Genomic DNA, 21,221 nt, shown 5'->3' on the forward strand with positions numbered 1-21,221 from the left:
TTGTGGCATGTGGGATCTAGTTCCCTGACCAGGGATCGAACCCAGGCCCCCTTCATTTGGAGTGTGGAGTCTTAGCCACTGGACCACCAGGGAAGTCCTTCAACTTGTATTTAGTTCCTTTCTACTACGTTATCCTTCCTTGGTGGCTTCCCTGGTGGCTCAGATGGTAAAACGTCTGTCTGCAATGCGGGAGACCCGGGTTCAATTCCTGGGTCGGGAAGATCCCCTGGAGAAGGAAATGGCAATCCACTCCAGCACTATTGCCTGGAAAATCCCATGGACAGAGGAGCCTGATAGGCTACAGTCCATGGGGTCACAAAGAGTCAGACATGACTGAGCGACTTCACTTCACGTTATCCTTATCCTTATGTGCATTTATTCCTTATCCTTATCCTTACATACATTTATTCCTTAAGTCCTTAGATTTCTTCTTGGAGCTTTTGTTTCAGACAAGCCATAGTTGCTTTAATGGATTAGTATTTACCCTAAACTTATTTTCGGATTCCTGACATGTGCTGTCAGAGATTTCTGATGGAGACTTGGCTCTGCAGGGCAAGCCTACTGCTTAGGTAAACAGGTAGACTTCACTGTCCAGGGGGAAAGATTATTTACCTTGGAATTATCTCCACTGTTTGGGGGAGAGTCACAATTATGTCAATGTATGGTGAGTAGGCCTCCTATAACATGAGTTGTCTTGCTGTAACCTTGACTGTTCAGTTTGGAGCCATATAAATTGCTATGTAATGTTAGTAGTCCCATGTGAGGGAATAAATTTTAACTGGACCTTCTCTTTTGAGTGGCTGCAGATCTCTATTGTGAAGGAAATGGGGGAAGGTGGGTCTGGTCTGAGAGGCAAGAGATTAGGACATATCAGACATAGTCCTTCAGAAGCTGGACAGTATTATGGAAAGTGATGGGGAACTTTCCTGGTGGTACAGTGGATGGGAATCTGCCTGCCAATGCAGGGGACACTGGTTTGGTCCCTGGCTCAGGAAGATCCCACTTGCTGTGGAGCAACTAAGCCAGTGTGCCACAACAACTACTGAGCCCATGAGCTTCAACTACTGAGTCCTCCTGCCTTCAGTCTTTCCCAGAATCAGGGTCCTTTCTAATGAGTCAGTTCTTCACATCAGGTGGCCAAAGTATTGGAGCTTCAGCAGCAGTCCTTCCAATGAATATTCAGGACTGATTTCCTTTAGAATTGACTAGTTATGATCTCCTTGCAGTCCAAGGGACTCTCAGGAGTCTTCTCCAACACCACAGTTCAAAAACATCAATTCTTCAGTGCTCTGTTTTCTTTATGGTCCAACCCTCACATCCATACATGATGACTGGAAAAAACCATAGCTTTGACTAGATGGACCTTTGTCAGCAAAGTAATGTCTCTGCTTTTTAATACACTGTCTAGGTTGGTCATAGCTTTTCTTCCAAGGAGCAAGTGTCTTTTAATTTCATGGCTGCAGTCACCATCTGCAGTGATTTTGGAGCCCAAGAAAGTAAACTCTGCCACTGTTTCCATTGTTTCCCCATCTATTTGCCATGAAGTGATGGGACTGGATGCCATGATCTTTGTTTTTTGAATGTTGAGTTTTAAGCCAGCTTTTTCATTGTCCTCTTTCACTTTCATCAAGAGGCTCTTGAGTTCCTCTTTGCCATAAGGGTGGTGTCATCTGCATATCTGAGGTTATTGATGTTTCTCCCAGCAATGTTGATTCCAGCTTGTGCTTCATCCAGTTCAGCATTTCACATGATGTACTCTTCATATAAGTTACATAAGCAGGGTGACAATATACAGCCTTGTCGTAATCCTTTCCCAATTTGGAACCAGTCTGTTGTTCCATGTCTAGTTCTAACTGTTGCTTCTTGACCTGCATACAGGTTTCTCAGGAGGCAGGTAAGGTGGTCTGGTAGTCCCATCTCTTGAAGAATTTTCCATAGCTTGTTGTGATTCCCCACAGTTAAAAGCTTTAGTACAGTCAATGAAGCAGAAATAGATCTTTTTCTGGAACTCTCTTGCTTTTTTTATGATCCAGTGGATGTTGGCAACTTGATCTCTGGTTCCTTTGCCTTTTCTAAATCCATCTCCCAGTAATTTCTCCAATGTATTTAGTTCCCTATAGTTTGCATTTCTAAAAAAAAAAAAACAAAAAAAACAACCTAATCTCCTTTTCCTTTGTCTTGTAACTTCATGAATCTATGTTTCTTTGTTAAGATGCTATACTTACCCTAAGTTCTAAGGACCCATTTGAGTTAATACTGCATTTCTCTCACATGCGTGCATGCTGCACATGTCAATAAAACTGTCTTTCTCTTGCTCATCTGTCTTCTATGAGTTGACCTTCCAGGGCCCCAGTATTTTGGAAGGGTAGAAGAAAAAGCAACTTTCTCCTCCTCTAATTGGTAAAATGTAAATAACACTGAAATTTACCTTCTCAGTTTTTAAGTGTGCTGTTCTGTGGCATTGAATACATTCACATTGTTGTACAACTGTCATCAGTATCCATCTCCAGAACTTTCTTATCTTCCCAGACTGAAACCCTGTACTGATTAAAACAGCTCCCCACCTATCCCAAACCCCCATCCTCTGGCAAATACCATTCTACTTCCTGTTTCAAATACTGGAATGGGTTGCCATTCCCTTTTCCAGGGGATCTTCCCCACCCAGAGATCGAACCCAGGTCTCCTACATTGTAGGCAGATTCTTTACCATCTGAACCACCAGGGAAGCCCATTCATATAAATGAAATTATCGCCAAAGGCAAATTCACGTGCTCAATGCACAGTGAGGCTAAACAAATGCAAACCAGAGTTTAGAGCAGAGAAAGGTTTACTGCAGGGCCAAGAAACAAGAAGATGGCTTGTGCTGAAAAAACACAAAGTCCCTGATGCGTGTCAGGGAGTTTTTGTAGGCAAAATTTGAGGTGAGGACTGCAGGTGGTATGACTTTCTTCTGATTGGTTGGTGGTGAGGTAACAGGAAGGTGCTCCAGGGATCCTGGGTTCAACCAGAAGCAGCTCCACCTGGATGGGGGCCCTAGTTTCCCTAGAAGAACTCAAAGGTATCGTTAAGTATATTCCTTGAGGAAGAACCGGGCTTCTGCTTTAATCTCTGCACTATAGTTTTTTCATTGTTCCTCCTGTGTTTTTGCATCCCCTTACCCCCTGAATCTTGATTCCAGCTTGTGTTTCTTCCAGTCCAGTGTTTCTCATGATGTACTCTGCATATAAGTTAAATAAGCAGGGTGACAATATACAGCCTTGATGTACTCCCTTTCCTATTTGGAAACAGTCTGTTGTTCCATGTCCAGTTCTAATTGTTGCTTCCTGACCTGCATACAGATTTCTCAAGAGGCAGGTCAGGTGGTCTGGTATTCACATCTCTTTCAGAATTTTCCACAGTTTATTGTGATCCACACAGTCAAAGACAGAGGCAAAGTCAAAGGCAGAAAGTGGAGAGGAACTAAAAAGCCTCTTGATGAAAGTGAAAGTGGAGAGTGAAAAAGTTGGCTTAAAGCTCAATATTTAGAAAACGAAGATCATGGCATCTGGTCCCATAACTTCATGGGAAATAGATGGGGAAATAGTGGAAACTGTCAGATTTTACTCTGGGGGGCTCCAAAATCACCACAGATGGTGACTGCAGCCATGAAATTAAAAGACGCTTACTCCTTGGAAGGAAAGTTATGACCAACCTAGATAGCATATTCAAAAGCAGAGACATTACTTTGCCAACAAAGCTCCGTCTAGTCAAGGCTATGGTTTTTCCTGTGGTCATGTATGGATGTGAGAGTTGGACTGTGAAGAAGGCTGAGCGCCAAAGAATTGATGCTTTTGAACTGTGGTGTTGGAGAAGACTCTTGAGAGTCCCTTGGACTGCAAGGAGATCCAACCAGTCCATTCTGAAGGAGACCAGCCCTGGGATTTCTTTGGACGGAATGATGCTAAAGCTGAAACTCCAGTACTTTGGCCACCTCATGTGAAGAGTTGACTCATTGGAAAAGACTCTGATACTGGGAGGGATTGGGGGCAGGAGGAGAAGGGGATGACAGAGGATGAGATGGCTGGATGGCATCACTGACTTGGTGGACATGAATCTGAGTGAACTCCAGGAGTTGGTGATGGACAGGGAGGCCTGGCGTGCTGCGATTCACAGGGTCGCAAAGAGTTGGACACGACTGAGGGACTGAACTGAACTGTACTCCCTGAATAGTAACTGTTGCCACCTGCTCTTTGGTATTGAGGAAGGCCTAGGTGGCTGAAGTCTTTTTCCTGCAAACAAGAAATGAGGGACAGGGAAGGGGCCCCACAGCATCCTGCCCCATTTCAGAGTAGTTGTCACTTGGTGACTTTCAATACTTCTGGCCACCAAATGGTGCATTTTTTTCCCCACACTAACCAATTCTCCAGAAACCAACATGTTACTCTCTCCACACATCCCACCCTCTTCTCCCTCTCCCCATGTTCGTAAGTCTGCAGTTACTTCTTCTTCTATTTTCTGTTCCTCCTTAGAGCAAAATTTCTCACAGGAGCTGTGTACAACCATTGTGTCCACACTTTCACACACCATTTTCTGTTCAACACATCTTATAGAGTTTCTACCAGTGGTCATGTGTGGATGTGAGAGTTGGACTGTGAAGAAAGCTGAGTGCCAAAGAATTGATGCTTCTGAACTGTGGTGTTGGAGAAGACTCTTGAGAGTCCCTTGGACAGCAAGGAGATCCAACTAGTCCATCCTAAAGGAGATCAGTCCTGGGTGTTCTTTGGAGGGACTGATGCTGAAGCTGAAACTCCAATACTTTGGCCACCTGATGCGAAGAGTTGACTCATTGGAAAAGACTCTGATGCTGGGAGGGATTGGGGGCAGGAGGAGAAGGGGACAACAGAGGATGAGACAGCTGGATGGCATTACCAACTCGATGGACAATAGTTTGGGTAAACTCCGGGAGTTGGTGATGGACAGGGAGGCCTGGCGTGCTGCGATTCATGGGGTCGCAAAGAGTCGGACACGACTGAGCGACTGAACTGACTGAACTGACCACTGTCTTTAAAATACTGCTTTTGCTAAGTCAACAAATAACTCATCTTTGCCAGATGTAATTGTTACTCTTCTGTCTTCAAATTACTAACCTCTCAGAAGCGTCTTTCAAGCCAAAATAAAGATTGCAGAGAGACATATCAACAACCTTAGATATGCAGATAATACACCCAAATGGCAGAAACTGAAGAAGAACCAAAGAGCCTCTTGATGAGGGTGAAAGAGGAAAGTGAAAAAACTGGCTCAAAACTCAATATTAAAAAAATTAAGATGTTGGCATCCAGTTCCATCACTTTATGGAAAATAGAAGGGGAAAAGTGGAAGCAGTGACAGATTTTATTTTCTTGGGCTCCAAAGTCACTGTGGACGGTGACTGCAGTCATGAAATTAAAAGATGCTTGCTCCTTGGAAGAAAATCTATGACAAACTTAGATAGTGAATTAAAAAGCATGTATCACTTTGCCAACAACATTTTTTTGTTTTAATACCGGAACACAGTGAACTTTATTTCCATTATTTACATTGTAACGAAGGTCTTCACTCAAAGTTTGGACTCTAAGGATGGAAATTGCTCAGTTGTAAGCTCTATGAGAGAGCTGGACTATAAAGAAAGCTAAGCACCAAAGAATTGATGCTTTTCAACTGTGGTGTTGCAAAAGACTCTTGAGAGTCCCTTGGACTGCAAGATCAAACCAGGCAATCCTAAAGGAGATCAGTCCTGAATATTCATTGGAAGGAATGATGTTGAAGCTGAAACTTTCACCTGATGCAAAGAGCTGACTCACTGGAGAATACCCTGATGCTAGGAAAGATTGAAGGCAGGAGGAGAAGGGGGTGACAGAGGATGAGACAGTTGGATGGCATCATCAACTTGATGGACATGAGTTTGAGCAAGTTCTGGGAGTTGGTGATGGACAAGGAAGACTGCCATGTTGCAATCCATGGGGTAGCAAGACTCAGACACAACTGAACGACTGAACTGACTGACTGAAGCTGTATGAGGGTATGAAATATACAATTCTTTTTATTTATTTATTTGGCTGCGGTCGGTCTTAGTTGTGGCACGGGGGATAGTTACCTGACCAGGGATCAACCTTGGTCCCCTGTATTGGGAGCTCAGAGTCCCAGCTACTGGACTACCAGGGAAGCACCAACATACATTTCATTTAGATGCAATTTGCTACTTTTACACCTACAGCTTCCCTGAGAGCTCATATCTAAAAGGAACGAAAGGAAGTCTGTTCAGAAAACAAACAAAAATTGTTAAGTTTATTACGTTTGGGAAGAGTGTTTCTGCTTTTAAATCCCTGAATGTTATATATCTGTGCTGTGCTTAGTCTCTCAATTGTGTCTGATTCTTTGTGACCCCATGGACTGTAGCTGACCAGGCTCCTCTGTCCATGGGATTCTCCAGGCAAGAATACTGCAGTGGGTTGCCATGCAGTCCTCCAAGGGATCTTCCTGACCCAGGGATGGAACCCAGGCCTTCTGCATTGCAGGCAGATTCTTTACTGTCTAAGCCTATCTATGACTATCGAAAACAAAGATTAAACATTAACACTATGCAATACCAATTAATTTTTTAAATATCTTTCTTACCTCAAGTTGTATTTATTTTGGCTTAATATTTAATAAACCAAATAATTTTTAGTGAAGAAAATATGGATCTGATGATGGTAATTTTAAAGGGATGGAAAGCAGATTATGATGATAACTTTGGTGATGTTATATACTGTATTTTAAAAAGTTGACATGAGAAAAGCTAAGTCTGTCCTTCTAATTTTCTTGATTGGTTTCGGAAAAATATATAATGACATTTTCATCATTATTGAATGATACAAGGTATTTTTGTTGTCCCAAAATCCTCTGTGTGCCACTCTTCATCCCTCATTCCCATCCCCAACCTCTGGCAACCACTGATCTTTTTATTATCTCCGTGGTTTGCTTTTTTTTGTCATATAGTTAGCATTACACAGTATGTAGCCTTTTCAGATTGAATTTTCACTTAACAAGTCGCTTCAGTCATATCTTACTCTTTGGGCCCTATGGACTGTAGCCCACCAGGTTCCTCTGTTCATGGGATTCTTCAGACAAGAATACTGCAGTGGGTTGCCTTGCTCTCCTCCAGGGGATCTTCCTGATCCAGGGATTGAACCCACATCTCTTATGTCTCCTGCACTGGCAGGAGGGTTATTTGCCACTTGCACCTCTTTCACTTAGTAGTAAGCATTGTTTCCTCCCTTGCATTCATGGTTTGGTGCATGCGTGTCCTTTTTGTGCCAAATAATATTCCATTGTCGGGCTGGGCCAATTTATTTATCCATTCATTTACTGAAGGGCTTCTTGGTTATTTCCAAATTTGGGGAGTTATGAATAAAGCTGTTATAGACATTTCATAGATTCAAAAAAATTCCTTTTTCGTTTAAAATTAAACATACAATGAACCAGCTCACTTCCAATATGCATCCAAACCAGACTGAAGAGGCATCTCCTTTCTTCTACTTCATGCTCTCTCCATGTTTGCATTAATTGCATTGTTAATGTTAGCATACTATTTTCTCCATCCATTCATTTATTTTAGACAACGCTGCTGATGCTAAGTCGCTTCAGTCGTGTCCAACTCTGTGCGACCCCTGGCAGCTCACCAGGCTCCCCCGTCCCTGGGATTCTCCAGGCAAGAACACTGGAGTGGGTTGCCATTTCCTTCTCCAATGCATGAAAGTGAAAAGTGAAAGTGAAGTCGCTCAGTCGTGTCTGACTCTTAGCCACCCCATGGACTGCAGCCTACCAGGCTCCTCCATCCATGGGATTTTCCAGGCAAGAGTACTGGAGTGGGGTGCCATTGCCTTCTCCTTAGACAACACAGGAAAATGCAATAAAACCCCCAAATGGATCAAGAAGTGTCATTACGGTAGAGAGATGGTTATTTTATGAAAATCGAAAAATTGACTTATAGGCAGAGATGGATGGCTCATACTCAAAAACTCCAAACTCCCAGATGGTTTTGGGGTCGACATTTCTATAGGCAAAATTTGGGGTGAGGGCTGCAGGGTGAGTGACTTTCTTCTGATTGGTTGCTGGTGACCTAACAGAGCAGCGCTCCAGGAATCCTGGGCTCAGCTTAAAGAAACCATTTTCCATGTGGGTGGGTAGGGGGCTTAGTTCTTATGCAAGAACTCAAAGATATTGTTATGTTTATACCTTGAGGAGGAACCAGGATCATGCTTTAATCACTGCACTTTGGTTTCCTCCTGTTTCTATTAGCAACTATTTGAATTTGCTTTTTGGAACAGGGAGGTTTAGAAGTCTGAAGTTTGTATCCAACAAATTAGAAATGGGGGATAAAAAAAGAAAGGCTTTTGTGCTCAGGAGGCCCCTGCAGGGTTTTGCTTGGTTACAAACTTATTCAACCTGAATAACTGAAGCTAAAAGCTGTTTTGTTGTGTTTTTTTTTTTGTTTTTTGTAGTTTTTTAAGTATGGGACCCAACTGAAGAGACTTAACACACGTGCACACATTGTTGATTTACAAAGTTGTGTTAAGTCATTATTAATAACAAACATGATTTTAGTCAAGGTACATGGGAAATTATCAAAGTGATCTTGTTATAAGCACCAAGAACTTTGATCTTTCTTCATTTAGGGTGGAAGGGACCAGAAACTGCTGAGCTGGTAAGAAGGCCACACAAATAACTAAACACTTACTGGGAGTCCAAGTTTTTGTTCATTCAGCCCAAGTTACTCATTCAGTGTATTCTAGACACCCGTCCACACACACTGTCCATCCACCAGACCAGGCTGAACTATGCATCCAAATCAGAATTCATCATTTATTGATTTTTAAGACCTTGGACAAGTTCTGTACTTAAGCCTCATCTGTGAAATAGGGATGATTATAAGTACTTTATTAGGGCATCCTTATAGTTACAAGTTGGCTTTCCAGGTGACTCAGTGGTAAAGAATGGGCCTGCCAATGCAGGAGACCTGGATCCTGACAATCCCCTAAAGGGAATGGCAACTCACTCCAGTAATCTTGCCTGGGTAAAGCCCATTGACAGAGGAGCCTGGAGGGCTGGCTACAGTCTAGGAAGCACAGAGTCAGGCACGCCTTTGCGACTAAACGACAACAACATAGTTAAAAGTCAGGTCAGGTCCCCAGAAATGCGAACCAACTTGATGTTTCGTGACATATGTCACTGTTAACCCACTAGGAACTGAGTACATGATGAAAGAAATCATAAGTGAGTCTGTCTCTCTGCAGATTCCCTTTTCCCAATCTAAGTGTGTGCTTCAGTCCTGTCCGACCATGTACCACGGTAAGGACTGTAGCCCCCCAGGCTCCTCTGTCCCTGGGGATTCTCCAGGCACGAATACTGGCGAATTGGAAGCAGCTGGGTTGCTATGCCCTCCTCCAGAGGATCTCCCCCACCCAGGGATCGAACCCCCATCCCCTGCCCGGTCTCTTAGGACTCCTGCTTCGGCAGGCGGGTTCTTTACCAATAGCGCCACCTGGGAATCCCTCCCAACCTAAAAGGGCAGCGAAACGCGCAGAGGTCCCTACACAATGCAGCAACACGAGTGCCAACAGCCTGTCCCCAGTGGCAACATTCACTCATCTTCCAAAATCGTTTTGAGTTCTTCTAATCCTGTTACTTTTCTTTGGGTCTTGACACTCTGCAAACGTAATTTGTGCTAAACCATGCTGTTGTCCGATGTCAAAGGCTTGGCCGCAGGTCGGAGGACTTCCCAGAGGACCGTAGTTTGGTACTAAGAGGACAGGGTGCCTGGAGCTCCAACTGTTCACGCCTTCTGCCAGCTTTTTCAGGCTATTTGCAAAATCGCAGCCGAAGGGGCGTTTCCGAGCAGCGGGGGGCGGGCAGATACTGCGCCTCCCCTCTCCACGTTCTGGGCCGGGGGGCGGGTACCCGGCTGGGAGCAATATCTAAGGCTGCGTTCTCAGCCAGGTGCGAGCACGTGGACGCCTAGGCGCTGAGACCCGTGTTCCCGGGCGGTCCGTTTACCCTCCTCCCTTCGCCTCGCACCTTCGCCCGCCTCCGGGCAACCTCAGCCCCGGCCAACGTTAGGCGCCGCCGCCGCCCCTGCTCGCGGCCTGTGGCTCTGGGCTCCGGCGATCCGGCCGCGGAGTTTTGCCGGCGTCCTCCGGGCGGGCCCGGGAGGCGGCGCGGCCTTGGGAGGCGGGGACCCGGCGGGCCGCAGGCGCTCGGCTTCCGGAAGCCAGTGGTTCTCCGGCTCCCGTTGCGCGGACCGGCGCGGCGGCCTGAAGTCCAGCATCCCGGCCAACACCTCCCGGAGCAGCGGGCGGCACCAACGCTTCAGCGGCTGGATCCCAAACCGCGCTCGCCCCGGCCGGCAAGATGCAACCGGTGTACCCGGAGGTGAAGCCCAACCCGCTGCGGAACGCGAACCTCTGCTCGCGCATATTCTTCTGGTGAGCGCCCCGCCTGGGCCGTGATACCCCCGCCGCCGTGGGGCGGGTACCTGATGCCGCCTTCGCCTTTCGGGGGCAGAGGCGCTTTCCGTTCTCCCTCAGGCCGCCCGGCTTCTTGCCGCCGGTGGGGCCGCCCCGCGCCGGCCGCGTGGTCCCCGTCGGCTCGCCGGCTTGCGGGGGTGTGGGGAGCAGGCCGAGGAGGGGGACGTGGTCGCGGGGTTGCCGGCCATCCCAGTATATTTGCTCGCCGCTCCGGCAGCCTCCGGTTCCCAGAGCAGGGGGAGCAGCTGGAGCCGGAGGCGGAGAACGGAGGCTGCCCATGGGGAGTTACCGCCCCGCCGGAGAATGGACCGGACCCTCCTCCTCACCCCGCTGCCCCCCTCCACCCTACCCGTAGCCGGCTTCTCCAATATTGCTCTGGGAATTTGCTCTTCCGAGCTAGAGCTGCACTTTTTTTTTTTTTCATTTTTTACGCCCCCTAAGCAAGCAGCTTCCTTTATGTAATGAGCGCTCTGGACCAATTGCCGTCTTCCAATAATGTCTTCATCTTTAACCATATTCCTTATGTGACAACTGCCGGCCAGTTGCACCCGGCTCTCTGTCTGTGACCGTGTCTCTTTCCCTCCCTCTCTGTCTGTGTGCGTCTGGTACCTAATTAAGGCAAATTTGTAATGGGTAAAGAAACAATTTTTATGTAATGAATGGGGACACTATTCTTGAACATGTTTTGCTTTTGCCTGGGACACAGCGACGACTGGAGTATGTCTTTTGACCAACCGCTTTCCTATTGTGAATATTTATTTACCCTTCCACCTTTGAGGCTCTGGGCTTGGGGTCCCTGAAGCCTGTGGGATCTTGTCCAGATCTCTAGCCTTCAGAGAAGCGATTTGTGGTTGTTCCTATAACTTAAGGCAGGGCAGGCAGGGCAAGGAACTCTCCTAGACAGTTTTTGTGGATTTAAAAAATGTATGCATGGAAATGGAAAGTGAGGACCTCATTGATTGTGGTAGGCACCCATTTCCAGTTTTCCTGTGGGAGCAGATGGAGCTATTATCTTTTACAGCTGAAGGTACTGAAGCATAGAGATTGAGGAAGTTGCCTACATCATATGGTGAGTAAGTAGTGGAGTGGGATCCTGAACTAGGCAGACTGACTTCTGAGCCTGTGATTCCTGTGTGTAACTCCAGTTCTGTTAACTGTTCTGTTTAACCAGCTGTTTCTGTTGGTATGCTTACTTGTTCCTAAATGCACAAAGAAGGTGATTCCAAACACACCTTTGTTCTTGTAGACAATTCAGGTTCTTGCTGTGGGAGATGATGCATGTGAAACATCTATAATCAAGCTTTAGGGCTCAGACCTGCAGCATCCTCCTCACCTGGGAGCCTGTTGTTCAGTCGCTCAGTTGTGTCCGACTCTTTGTGACCCCATGGTGTGGAAGCACACCAGGCTTCCCTGTCCATCATCATCTCCCTCAGTTTGCTCAAACTCATGTCCATCGAGTTCCTGATGCCATCCAACCATCTCCTCCTCTGTCGTCCCTGTCTCCTCCTGCTTTCCATCTTTCCCAGCATCAGGGTCTTTTCTGATGAGTCAGCTCTTCACATCAGGTGGCCAGAGTATTGGAGCTTCAGCTTCACCATCAGTCCTTCCAATGAATATTCAGGATTGATTTCCTTTAGGATGGCCTGGTTTGATCTTCTTGCAGTCCAGGGGACTCTCAAGAGTCTTCTTCAACACCACAGTTCAAAAACATCAGTTCTTCGGTGCTCAACCTTCTTTATGGTCCAACTCTCATATCCGTACATGACTACTGGAAAAACCATAGCTTTGACTATATATGTGGACCAGGGAGCCTGTTAGAAATGCCGTTTTCCTGCACTCATTCTAGATCAGTTCTGTAAAATTAGAAGCTCTTGGGATGAGATTTAAAGAAGCGTTCCAGGTGATTCTGGTGGCAGGTTGATGCTGGCAACTGCTTTTTAAATTTTTTTTTCCTGGCAGCTGCTTTAAGCCACTCCTCCCACTGGCATTGTTACTTCAGTATAATCTTTTAAAAAGGGGTCCAGACTTCCCTGGCAGACCAGTGGTTAAGACTCTGCTCTTGTAGTGCAGGGGGGTGGCGGGTTCCATCCATGGTGGGGAATGACGATCCAGAGGAGAGGGGTTTCAGAGTTTGCAGACTTAGTTGTTGACCATAATAGCTATCTTGTATTCAAAGCCTGAAGTACCTTAGTGACTTCCTTCTGTACCCAACTTCACTACCAAGGGAATGATGAACTGAGCCCAGCCAGAAAGTTTCGCCCAGAGAGAAGGCTCACCTTGTAGAGAAAAACCGAGTTTTCATGTCCTCATTGGGTATATACTTTACATTTCATCTGCAGTTGAGTGTTTCACAGCAGTTTGCAGGTAGGGTATAAGGATATGGATATTGGTGACTTTTACCAATATGGGTGTTGGTATTGTTGTGGACTTTCTAAAGAAATTTAAAACTATAAGGCAAGAAAGGAAGAATAAGGATTTGTTTTTATTAGCCAAGTACACTTAATGATATTTTGATTGTTTCTTAGTCTTTCCCCTAGAAATTTTTATGCACACCTGCTTACCCATAAACAGAGTATACATCCTTTGTATAAAACAAAATAGTTTTGAATATTGAAGCTTTCTTAATTGTCTTTGGTTAACATTTAATACAAATCTTCAAAACATGGTATTTAATTGCAATTTATGCAGTCTTTCACTTTTGTTTAACACAGTTTATTGCTGGTTATGATGTGATGAATATCCATGACCTTGTATTGTGGTGCATCTTTACTTTTTCTATATTCTCAGACATAAAATGACCAGTGAAAGGCCAAATTGTTTTCCATAAAGTTCAGACCAATTTGCCCTCTTCACAGCTGTTTGTGAGCTTATATAAGTGTCAGCTTTGAATACCTAAATTAATTCTTCTAGGTCTAAGGTTAATATCAAACAGTCTTTGTTTTTTGGCCCCGCCGTGAGGCATCTGGGATCTTAGTTCCTGGCTGGGGATGGAACCTGTGTCCCTTGGCAGTGGAAGAGTAGAGTCTTAACCATTGGACCCCCCGGGAAGTCCGATAATATCAAACATTTTTAATTTCAATTTGTTTGATTTGTAAAAATAGAACCTTTTTTTGGTGCCTACTGACCATTTATTTATTTATTTTTTTGAATTGTGTATTAATAGGTTTTTTTTCATATGAGGCATTTATATTTTTGAAATAACTTGTAAAAGCACTTATAATTTTACAGATTTTCATTTCTCTGAATTTAAAGGTTTTAAATGATGTGTTATTAAGTACATCAAGCTTTTTGGTTTCTCCTGTTGCTTTTATAATATGTCTTTGTAAAATCCCAGCATCATTTAAATCTCTGTAGGCATTTTATTTTAATCTTGTTTCATTTCTAACAATAAAGCCAATTAGAATTTCATTTTTTCCTGAAACAGCCCATTTTCCTGTCATGGTTTATTGAATAATTCTTGCTCATCCGTTATTGAAAATAAGGAGCACAGTTAATGAACTGTGTCCAGCTGGGGAATGGATTCTCCAGTCTGCTGAGACTCTCCCTGGCGATGTCCCTGCTGTCCTGCACTTCAGCCCCCTGGGGTGTGCTCTGCATTTCTCAACCACCTTCGTCCCAGAGGCCAGCAGGTTGAGGGTTAGTACAGGACCTATCCACAGAGATGAGGGTTGAGTAGGATCTTGGACCAGATGCACTTGTTCCATCAGTCATTCAGTTCAGTCGCTCAGTTGTGTCCGATTCTTTGTGAGCCCATGGACTGCAGCACAGCAGGCTTCCCTGTCCATCATCTCCTGCAGTTTGCTCAAACTCATGTCCATCGAGTCTGTGATGCCATCCAACCATCTCATCCTCTGTCATCCCCTTCTCCTGCCCTCAATCTTTCCCAGCATCAGGGTCTTTTCTAATGAGTCTGTTCTTCACAAAAGGTGGCAAAAGTTTAAGAGCTTCAGCTTCAACATCAGTCCTTTCAATGAATATTCAGGACTGACTTCTTTTTGGATTGACTGTTTGATCTCCTTGCACGCCAGGGGACTCTGAAGAGTCTTCAGTAACACCACAGTTCAAAAGCATCAGTTCTTCAGTGCTCAGCTTTCTTTATGGTCCAACTCTCACATCCAAACATGACTACTGAAAAAGCCAGAGCTTTGACTATATGGACCTTTGTCAGCAAAGTAATGTCTCTGCTTTTTAATATGCTGTGTAGGTTTGTCATAGCTCTTCTTCTAAGGAGTAAGCATCTTTTAATGTCATGGCTGCAATTACTATCTGCAATGATTTTGGAGCCCAAGAAAATAAAGTCTGTCACTGTTTTCATTGTTTCCCCTTATATTTGCCATGAAGTGATGGGACTGGGTGCCGTGGTCTTCGTTTTTTGAACATAGAGTTTTAAGCCAGCTTTTTCACTCTCCTCTTTCACTTTCATCAAGAGGCTCTTGAGTTCCTCTTCCTTTTCTGCCATAAGGGTGGTATCATCTACATATCTGAGGTTGTTGATATTTCTCCCAGCAATCTTGATTCCAGCTTGTGCTTCATCCAGCTTAGCATTTTGCATGATGTACTCTGCACATAAGTTAAATAAGCAAGGTGACAACATACAACCTTGTTGTAATTCTTTCCCAATTTGGAACCAGTCTGTTATTCCATGTCTGGTTCTAACTATTGCTTCTTGACCTGCGTACATATTTCTCAGGAGGCAGGTAAGGTGGTCTGGTATTCCCATCTCTTGAACTTTCCATAGTTTTTTGTGATCCACACAATCAAAGGCTTTGGTGTAGTCAATAAAACAGAACTGGATGTTCTTCTAGAACTCTCTTGCTTTTTTGATGACCCAATGGATGTTGGCAACTTTATCTCTGGTGCCTCTGTGTTTTCTAAATCCAGCTTGAACACATGGATGTTCTCGGTTCGTGTACTGTTCAAGCCTGGCTTGGAGAATTTTGAGCATTACTTTGCTAGGGGGAGAGATAAGTACAGTTGTGTGGTATTTTGAACATTCTTTGGCATTGCCTTTCTTTGGGATTGGAATGAAAACGGACCTTTTCCAGTCCTGTGTCCACTGCTGAGTTTTCCAAATTTGTTGGCACATAGAGTGCAGCACTTTCACAGCATCATCTTTTAGGATTTGAAATAGCTTAGCTGGAATTCCATCACATCCACTAGCGCTGTTCATTGTGATGCTTCCTAAGGCCCACTTGACTTCACACTCGCGGATGTCTGGCTTTAGGTGAATGATCGCACCATCGTGGTTATCTGGGTCATTAAGATGTTTTTTGTGTAGTTCTGTGTATTCTTGCCACCTCTTTTTAATATCTTCTACTTCTGTAAGGTCCATACTATTTCTGTCCTTTATTGTGCCCATCTTTGCATGAAATGGTCTCTTAGTATCTCTAATTTTCTTGAAGAGATCTCTAGTCTTTCCCAGTCTATTGTTTTTCCTTTGTTTTTTTTTTTGCATTGATCACTTAGGAAGGTTTTCTTATCTCTACATGATATTCTGTGGAACTCTGCATTCAGATGGACATATATCTTTCCTTTTCTTCTTTGCCTTTCGCTTCTCTTCTTTTCCCAGCTATTTGTAAGGCATTCTCAGACAACCATTTTGCCTTAAATCGTAATTCCCCTGACACTGACCACATTTCAGTTAGTGAACTGTCCCCTTGCAAAGGGAGTGTGGTTGTGGAAACTGCCATTGATGGCAAGACAGACTCTCTAGAGACTCATGTCAGAGAATCTGATGACATGAGGGGGATGTGAACTGGCTGAGTGCTGAGATGGTTTAGGGAGGTTGGTTCTGTTAGGTCCTCAGTAATTATCGATGGTGAATACATATAAATGTTTAATTTCAAACTAGGATTCTTGGCACCATTTTCAGAATACCACTTGTATGAATCTTGTTGTTCTTCATTAACAGTCAGAAATCCACATGTTGTTGATGGAGTCTGGGTGAGCTCTCCGGGGCTCTTTCTCTGGCTTTGTTCTGTTCCCCCTTTTTAGACACATATGTAATTTTTTTAATTAATTAATTTGGCTAAGTTGGATCTTAGTTGGGGCATACGAACTCTTAGTTCAGGTAGGCAGGATCTAATTTCCTGACCAGGGCTCAAACCTGGGTCCCCTGCATTGGGAGTGTGAAGTCTTAGCCACTGAACCCCAAGGAAGCCCTCCTAGGCATTTAGTTTGATTATTTTTGGTGATTTTATACAATAACTCCAGCTCCAAGGAAGATGCAGAAGGATCACCCTAAAGGTGTATTAAAGTTTACTACTAAGTCCTTGGGCTTCCTTCATCGCTCAGTCGGTAAAGAATCTGCCTGCAATGCAGGAGACCCGGATTCGATTCCTGGGTTGGAAAGATCCCCTGGAGAAGGAAATGGCAACCCATTCCAGTATTCATGCCTGGAGAATCCCATGGACAGAGGAGCCTGGCAGGCTATAGTCCATGGGGTCGCAAGAGTCGAACATGACTTACTTAGCGACTAAACTACTGCTATTGCTACCAAGTCCTTACCGTGAAATAAACAGTGTAACAGATTTAACTCCTGTAGTTTATTCTTGATATTGGGGTTTTTATACTCCACATCTGGTCAGCCTGAGAGATGTCAACTAGTGTCCATTCAGATGTGTCAAGTGAGTAATTTGCTTTGCTGAGTCATCCACGGGTCCCCCAGTGTGTTGACTCCCTTCCCTTTGTTGACCTGAAACAGACTGTCAAGATATTACTCCCGCAAAGATGGGTTTATGTGGGAACAGCAGAGAATTGCAGTCTGTAGCCATGGGAAGCCATGGGAAGTCTGCAAAGGAGAAGGAAGGAGAACTCTTATAGAGGGAAAGGAGACTTGGCAGAGTTAATTGTAGTGAACAGAATCCATGGCTTTTCATTGGCTGAATCCTTGCCAGGAAAGGAAGATTGTTACCTGTTGCCACTGGGCTCTGATATTGTTGCAGGCAGGAGAGCTCCCCCTCCTGGTCTCCCAGCTATGTAATTGAAGTTTCTCTGTGTGTGTCTTTCCCCCCAGACTATGTCTCCTCTGTGACGTGTGGAACATTTTCATCCTAAATCTTGCCTGTAACATTTTAATGGAGCCAAAGAACACTGTCCTTCTTACCATGAGGCTATTACTATGGGTTTGAGTAAGATAAACCTCTTTGAGTGTTTTCTGTAATGAGTTTGATCTCTGCGCCAGGAAGATCCCCTGGAGAAGAGAATGGCTATCCACTCTAGTAGTCTCGCCTGGAGAATTCCATGGACAGGGGAGCCTGGCGGGCTGTAGTCCATAGGGTTACCAAGAGTCTGACCCAACTGAGCAACTAACATTATCTGTTAAACTTGCCAGCACTTTTCTTACTAGTGAGTATACAGCAGTTTCTCAGCCCTCAATATGATTGACTCACCTTGTTGGCCCTAAAGTTTGAATGCCTAATCCCTCCCACTTTATATTATTTATTTTTTAAATCAATAAATTAAGATCTTTTTGTTGGAGTTTTCAATGTCAAACTCAAAAATTAATAGAATGAATAGACAGAAAAATAGAAGGATATAGGAGACCCGAAAAGTACTATGAACCAGTTCAACATGGTTAAGATTTATACAATTTTCACACAACAGCAGGATGCAAATTCTGTTCACGTTCCCATAGATGATAAATCTCTCCAGTGTCGAGGAGACACTGATACATACCCAGGGTCATGAAACAAGGTGCAGTACTTTCATGGTCTAAAGGTATTGAAATCATACAGAGTCTGTTCCCTTATTACTGTGGAATTATGTTAGAAACCAATATCAAAAGATACTAGAAAATAACCTACATATTTTCAAGATCTGCACCCTGTTTTTAAGTTCCTCTCAAAGCATGAGAACAGCTGGCTTGTTCACTCTTGTGGGGACTCAACAAGGTATTAGGGAGGAAGGGGGCTTCCTGTGTGCGGAGATAAATATACCTGGTCCTTGACTCCTTGGATAGTAAACCCTCGTTGAACCTGGTTTTGTCTTCCTTTTACCAAAGTAGGACATTGAGGCGCTCAGAGTTAAGTCAAGGTGACAAATTCCAGAGTATGGGCTATGACCTCCTTGTTGCTGTGTGTATTTCCTCACCCGGGGCACACAGAATGCCTGGATTGACTGAGCTTATGAGGGTGATTGAGTGGAAATCTCACATTTGTCAACAGAAAGCTCATGAACATAAAGTTGTTCACCCAATAAATTGCTTTTATTTTTTAGACCCTTGTTGGTGTGTTTTGTTGGTGAGGATGTGACAGATTATGTGATAAACCCATCTGGCTACTACTTTAAACTTCTACCGAAAAAAAAATAAATAAATAAACTTCTACCGAAGAGATTTCTCAACTCTGGGGGTGTACCTTCTTCCCTTTCTGTAAAGAGAGAAAGTTGTCCTGGTTTGTTTTTTTTTCTGTTCAGAGAGGAGGTTTAACAATTCCATTTACAGTATTTCCATTACAGTATTTCCCATCAGTTTTAAAAAGCTATTTACAAGAAGCATTATTACACTGATGCTACTGCTGCTAAGTCACTTCAGTCGTGTCCGACTCTGTGTGACCCCAGAGTCGGCAGCCCACCAGGCTCCCCCGTCCCTGGGATTCTCCAGGCAAGAACACTGGAGTGGGTTGCCATTTCCTTCTCCAGTGCATGAAAGTGAAAAGTGAAAGTGAAGTTGCTCAGTCGTGTCTGACTCTTAGCGACCCCATGGACTGCAACCTACCAGGCTCCTCCATCCATGGGATTTTCCAGGCAAGAGTACTGGAGTGGGGTGCCATTGCCTTCTCCGACCAACTCTCAGAGCTTGCTCAAAAACTCTGGGAGCTTGCTTAAATAGAAGGGAGATGGCTTAAAACTTAAGCCTGGGCCTGTAGGGGTTCGCGTATTGGTGCCACAGATTACACAGGTGGCGTTTATATGAGTTCTGAGTGTTCATTGAGCAACACAGTTTGTTCACTTGTAAAACATAATGCATTTTTAATAGCACAGGTAAGTGCCTGCTGCATATTAAGCCCTCAATAAATGGAGACAGTGAAGATTATTGCAAAAGCCTCCCTCCCTCCCTTTCTCAAGTGGATTTGGTCTTCTCTGCTAGGAGCCACTCAGAAAGTAAGTTGAAGTATTTTGAAGGGAAATTCCGCAGGGCCGCCTTCTTATCAGCCCCATTCCTCAGGAGGGATTCCTTTCCTGTAAAGTGGGGAGACCTTCTTAGAAACCCTTCCAGGAAGGATGAAGTGCCACCGGAAGGAATCCTGCAGAGCCGCCAGCTTGGAGACACAAAGAGGAAATCAGTTGCCTTTGATTTCTGGGAACTGGCCTCTTAAGTGAGGGCAGAGCAAAGTGAGGAAGTAGTACCTAGTGCTGAACGTTTGTGGAAAGGTTGGGCTGGGGTTGGGTGAGGTTCCTGTGGGTGAGACTGAACTCCATCTGCAAACTGTGGGTGAACCCGAGGCCGGCCTCGCCATTCTGTGACTCCCAGTCATCTCCGGCTGATTCTTCTGGAAAGTCTTACTCTGAGAGGTTGGTGGCAGGCGAACGGTGGGTGGGGTGTCCACACACAGGTTGAATCCAGCTGGCCCAGAGCCACACAGACAGCCGGTCTGTGGCTTAAAGCCGCAATGTGGTTTCCTCCTGCTCACGTGTTTAGGCTAAATTCTGGCAAGAATGTCAAGGCAGGCAGAGGTGAACGTGAGCGCCGCCGCAGCCCCATGTATGTGGAAGAACCTACCGGCCCAAGCGTGGTGGAGCATGTGGGCCTGAGTGAGGTCAGGAGCCCCTCCAGGCTGGTGGCCGCCTCCAGGCAGGAAGTGGTCATCCTCCACACTTCCTGCCTCCTTCGTGCTCACTTCCTCCAGCTTCTTTCTGGTTCCTACCCCTGCCTTCTGTGTTCTCTGTTTTATTTTGTAGCTCATTTTTAAACTTTTAAATTCATTTTTAAATGTTTTTATCTTTTGGCTGCGCTGTGGGGAATGTGGAATTTTTAGTTCCCCGGCCAGGGATTGAACCCCTGCCCCCTGCACTGGAAGTGTGGCATTTCAACCCCTGGACTTCCAGGGAAAGTCCCTCTGTTTTGTTTTTTATCTCGGCCGTCCCTCTCTCCCTCCTTAGAAAGTCAGCCCCACTTGGTGGTCCCACAGAAGTCCACGTGCAGTGAGGTTTGGTGATCTTTGAAGATGTGGGTTGAGGATTATCAGTGGAGGCCCTGGCCTCCCTCCATTTCCTCTCTCAGCTCCCCTCCTGCTGAAGTAAGAGGCAGGGTCTCCTCTCATTGTGGGCACAGCCACACTGAGCATTCCTGGACCCGCTGAGATTTTCAAGAATACCTTGCTACCTTAAGCAGATTTCTATACTACCAGGTGGAACGCTGCCACAACCATGATTAACGTTTGTATCGATAAAAGATTGGCCAAGCACAGCCACTTTCTTTGCCTCCAGCTGAAGAAACTGAGGTGCAGAGAGGTTAAAAAAATTTCATGTCCAAAGCAACACAAATTTGTAAATGGGGAGGAGGCTGTTATTTTAGCTTCAGATGTTGCAAGTCAAGTGCCAGAGACCCTTGGAAGGCAGAGAATGAGTTACATACAGCTCCAAGAGTGGTGTGAGCCAAGAAGAGAACAGGTGGTGCTTGTAAAAAAAGCGGTATTGTATCTTCATTTGTGCAGAAATTCTCTTAACAAGGCCATCTCCAAAAGCATATTGCACTAC

The 21,221-nt window shown here is 44.8% G+C and overlaps 1 protein-coding gene across 5 annotated transcripts in view; it reads left to right on the forward strand.

The window, feature by feature from the left end:
- The first annotated feature begins 9,956 nt into the window (after positions 1-9,956).
- LOC102398488 (ATP-binding cassette sub-family C member 4) overlaps positions 9,957-21,221 on the forward strand; it is a 171,844-nt gene continuing 160,579 nt past the window's right edge. For 3 of the 5 annotated variants that reach the window (XM_045162549.1, XM_045162553.1, XM_045162554.1), the window contains exon 1: positions 9,957-10,481. In XM_045162549.1, coding sequence (XP_045018484.1) covers positions 10,408-10,481 — 74 coding nt within the window. In that variant the 5' untranslated portion in view covers positions 9,957-10,407. The remainder of the gene's footprint in view (positions 10,482-21,221) is intronic. The other 2 variants (XM_045162550.1, XM_045162555.1) reach the window with 1 other exon arrangement.

The sequence above is a fragment of the Bubalus bubalis genome, chromosome 13 (genome assembly GCF_019923935.1).
Source record: "Bubalus bubalis isolate 160015118507 breed Murrah chromosome 13, NDDB_SH_1, whole genome shotgun sequence".
Classification (NCBI taxonomy): domain Eukaryota; kingdom Metazoa; phylum Chordata; class Mammalia; order Artiodactyla; family Bovidae; genus Bubalus; species Bubalus bubalis.